The sequence below is a fragment of the Rutidosis leptorrhynchoides genome, chromosome 10 (assembly GCF_046630445.1).
Source record: "Rutidosis leptorrhynchoides isolate AG116_Rl617_1_P2 chromosome 10, CSIRO_AGI_Rlap_v1, whole genome shotgun sequence".
NCBI classification, from domain to species: domain Eukaryota; kingdom Viridiplantae; phylum Streptophyta; class Magnoliopsida; order Asterales; family Asteraceae; genus Rutidosis; species Rutidosis leptorrhynchoides.
The window spans coordinates 29,649,410-29,653,643 of NC_092342.1; the positions used below are offsets into that span (position 1 = coordinate 29,649,410).

At 33.3% G+C, this 4,234-nt stretch overlaps 1 protein-coding gene across 1 annotated transcript; it reads left to right on the forward strand.

Annotated features, from left to right (window-relative positions):
* The first annotated feature begins 368 nt into the window (after positions 1 to 368).
* Positions 369 to 3,736, forward strand: LOC139872506 (ribonuclease 2). The gene is made up of 9 exons (XM_071860397.1): positions 369 to 698; positions 1,623 to 1,651; positions 1,738 to 1,811; positions 2,054 to 2,155; positions 2,274 to 2,277; positions 2,452 to 2,543; positions 2,665 to 2,826; positions 3,027 to 3,084; positions 3,513 to 3,736. The coding sequence occupies exons 1-9, from the start codon at positions 472 to 474 to the stop codon at positions 3,560 to 3,562; spliced, it is 798 nt and encodes a 265-aa protein (XP_071716498.1). The 5' UTR covers positions 369 to 471; the 3' UTR covers positions 3,563 to 3,736.
* The last annotated feature ends 498 nt before the right edge of the window (positions 3,737 to 4,234 follow it).

The window sequence follows — 4,234 nt, forward strand, 5'->3', positions numbered from 1 at the left end:
TATAACTAAAAGTAAGAATCTAAACATAGTCTTTAAGATTACCTTTAAACATATTATAATATTTTTAGTTTCTTATTTATAACTCACATGAGTATATTATATCAAATTTATTTAAAAAATTACTACTATTTAAAAAAAATATACGTATTTTACAATCAATTAAGCTCAGTTCACAAAATTTAAATATAATAAGTTTAAACTAGCTCTTACTAATTATATTATTTATTTTAATATTATGTTATTTATATTTATTTATTTATTATTTATATTTTGTTACTCCGTATTACTGTATTTATACTCTAGTTATTTACGGAATTTTTAATTATTTTATTTGTATACTGTATTTATCCTCTTACTATTTTCAGTTCTACGTTTCCTGTATTTTATATAACTACCAACGACTATATATTTATCTTCTTCATCATCCTTCAGTTACAATCCAAAACCAAATTAGGGCAAATTTTTACAACAATGTCTCCACACTCAATCACCGCAATCGCTATACTAATTTTGTTCGCCGGATCTTTCTACGCTGTTGAAGTCGCCGGCGATTATGGTTCCGGTACAGAACCAGTTGAATTAGTATCAACCGTGGCTGAACAGAGGGAATTTGATTACTTCGCATTAGCTCTTCAATGGCCTCCAACTTACTGTTCATCATCCACTAAGTGCTGTGCTACAAGCGGTTGTTGCCGAGGGTAATTTACTAATTTCGTTGATCTAGTTTTGCTCATTCACTTTTACTGTTGACTTTTTATTTACTTCAATTAATTTATGTTAACTCAGTTTATGATGAACTATGAACTATGATCTCAGTTGTTTTTGGATTTTGTTATCAAAAGTCCCAAAGTGCGATTATACATGACATCCAAATTTACAGCAATTATTTTAACTAAATTATTTAATTTAATTTAATTAATTACAATTGTTAATCTTAAGTATAAAACAAAAAGTTAAAAATAGCAACTTTTGAACAGGGCCGTTATGATTATATAGAGTTTACTAGTTGTCAAGGTCAGAATACTTTCAGTATTTTTTTTATTTTTTTTAAAGGCAAGTTGTCGGCACCATCCAGAGGGGAATTAAACACCTTGACGATCATTTTCCACGCACGCACGCGCTTTCGGGAGGAAACCTGAATAGCATTGTAGGAACCGATCCTTAAACCATCCCGAGGGGCAGGCGGACCGGGTTTGAATCCTAAATGGATCCGGGAGAAAAACCCCTTTAGGGTCAATCTCGAGCTCCATATTTCAGGCAGATTGAATAAGAGGGTGAGTTGAGCGAGGCTTGAACTCACGACCTCAACCCTAGCCCCAAACACAAGGAATGGGGATACCACTCGGCTAGAAGCACGGTGGTTACTTTCAGTATTTTACAAAGGATGTCATCTTGATTCTCGTATATTGAAGTCTTTTAGTTTTTTTTTTTACGTTTTAAGTGTTCAATGTGCTTAAGTAACAATGCATTGAACGAATACTTGATGCAGTGAGTTGTCTAAAGCAAATTAGGGATAGTAAAATTTGGTTAATGTAGGATACTAGATGCTTTTAAGTGTTCAATATGAGGGCTATGATGACGAAAAACTTACTCTATACTTTTTTATGTTGTATGTTTTCCAGAGAAGATAATCCATCAGTATTCACAATCCGTAAGTTTTCTATCCAAACTCTGTATATTTTTTTGATTAATGAACACGCGAATAGTTTTTCCCCTTACTAATGTGTTGTGCCACAGATGGACTATGGCCAGACTACAATGATGGTACATGGCCATCATGTTGTTCAGGTCCTGCTTTTGACGCAAATGAGGTATCTATTACTATGACATACCTATGTTTGTTTTTTTTTTTTTTTTTTTGTCATATTTCCGTGAACTAGTTCTCATATAATCACTAAACTATAGAAATATTATGTGTTTACCATCACACTCAACGATAAGCTTAGTCATTAATATTATCCTATCAAGTATGACCAAATATAGATCTGATATGGGCATCAAAAAACGTCCACAACTTCAACTGACCATGTATTATTGCTATCCCAATCTGTAGATTTCAACGTTGCAAAGTGTATTGGACAAGTATTGGCCAACACTAAGTTGCAGTAAATCATCAACTTGCCATAACTCAAAAGGAGTGTTTTGGGCTCACGAGGTGCATTTTGCCTACAATCTTGCTCAATTTTAGCAATTTATCAATACACATAATCACAAAACTAACTAAAGTCTCCTTGTTTTCTTGTCATGCTCAATTGGGTCACGTTGATTATCAGTGGGGTAAGCATCTTCTTTCCTACTGCAGTACTATCACACTTTTACATACTAAAACTATATTACTATTCTTATGCTGTCAGTAAAAATTAAAGATTATAATTTTTATAAAAGAGTTAAAAATGGCAATTTTTTTGTCGTCCGTTTTATAATGCTTTACTTACTGCACTTTGTTAACAGAGAAGCACGGTACATGTGCCGCTCCAGTTACAGGAGATGAAACTAACTACTTCCTGACAACCATCAATTTGTATTTTAAGTATAATGTCACGGTAAGTTTTTTTATTTTATTTTATTTTTTTTAAGTGCCATAACTCATGCATTCTGTCAGGACTTCATAAAAAGATCAATTTTTTTTTTTTTTTTTTTTTTTACAATATACATTATTTGCAGGAGGTTCTTTTTGAAGCTGGATATGTGCCTTCGAATTCAGAGCAATATCCTGTAGGTGGCATCATTTCTGCCATTGAAAATGCTTTCCATACAACCCCACAGTTGATCTGTTTAAACGGTGCTTTAGAGGAAGTCCGTTTGTGTTTCACTAAGGATTTCAAGGTTCGCCACGTCTTCATTTTAATTTGAATTTTTGTATAAATCGTTAGACATCTACAGTTCTAGACTACTACTACGATTGTTATTATAGTTCGTTGAATGAGTTTTTGCTGTAAAATCCGGGCTCTTAAGATTTACTTACTCCTAACTACTTATATATTTGGACTATTTCTGATTTTTTCTTATCATTTTAATTCTTGCAGTTCCGAGATTGTGTAGGGGCAAGTGATTGTCCTGATTATGTCAGCTTACCGGAAGCGGGTAAGTTTACGCTTATGTACCAGATGTGGCTATTTCAACCTATTTACTTATGAATCTGTCGATATGGGTTATGTTTCATCACTAACGGGTCATATGAGTAAAATAAAGAATAAGCTGCCAGGGAAACATGTTAATTGGGTCAAATAATTAGAAAGCCGGCCAACGTATATTTCTAACATTAAAACTTCTAAATCATGTATAAAAACTACTGAAGTTTTCGACCGTAAACCCAACCACATAACCAAAGCATTATCCATTTTGACACCTTACCCCCGTTCCCCAAGATTTTTGGTTAAATTTTGGACAATCTTGAACTGAGTTAGTGGTGGTAGTTTTTTTTTTTTTTTTTTTTTTTTTTTTTAACCATATATCTGTTTTATGATTTCTAGTATCTTCACTGAGACTATCTTTTGCTTTTTCATTTGCAGATACGACTAGGAGTACGGGTCAATCACTTTCTGGCCATGAAACATATTAGATTATTCTTATGGATGCAATCAAAACCTCACCTTTGTATCAGTTGGTGCTCTAATTTATCGCAATAGAATACCGTTTCTTTTATCAATAAGTTATGGATACAGTGATGCTAGTAACTTCACTTGATGGTGAAGTTTCACTCTTATGCTACTTCCCATTTTTTAGGATATTCTATTCTTCTGTATCCTATCACCATATATGTACTGAATATACAGTTTATTTCATATTTAAGAGACATTTTACAGTTAGTATGGTGCTTGAATATATGTTTATATAATCTTATATATGCAAGTATGGTAGTTTTCTTTGGTAGGCAATACTACTTTTTTTGAACCATTTCAATTTTCAAGGTAGCATAATGGTTGGGGCCTTATCTCCTCGTAAGAGGTCTGAGGTTCAACCTAGCAACATATCTTGGGCTGGTCAGGGAAAAGGGCCGGAGACGGTACATGGGATGAACCGGTTTGACCGTGTACATCTGCATCTTCTGTCTAAACAAGGCAAAACCTTAGTTGCTTTGGGTCGACACTAAATAATCATCTGGTTAATTGCAGTTCGAAGGTGTAATTAACAATAAAGAATTGAAATAAGCTGAATACCTTTGTTGTATTATTTTCTTGTTACACACTGCTGTACATAACAGACCATATATATAGGTACAAAGTATGTGCTA

What these genes read in the sequence shown, in the direction of transcription:
- LOC139872506 (XM_071860397.1), top strand. Translation starts at nt 472, where the DNA reads ATGTCTCCACACTCAATCACCGCAATCGCTATACTAATTTTGTTCGCC. An exon ending in ACAAGCGGTTGTTGCCGAGG is followed by an intron (nt 699 to 1,622) that starts GTAATTTACTAA and finishes TATGTTTTCCAG; the next exon opens with AGAAGATAATCCATCAGTAT. An exon ending in GTTTCACTAAGGATTTCAAG is followed by an intron (nt 2,827 to 3,026) that starts GTTCGCCACGTC and finishes TAATTCTTGCAG; the next exon opens with TTCCGAGATTGTGTAGGGGC.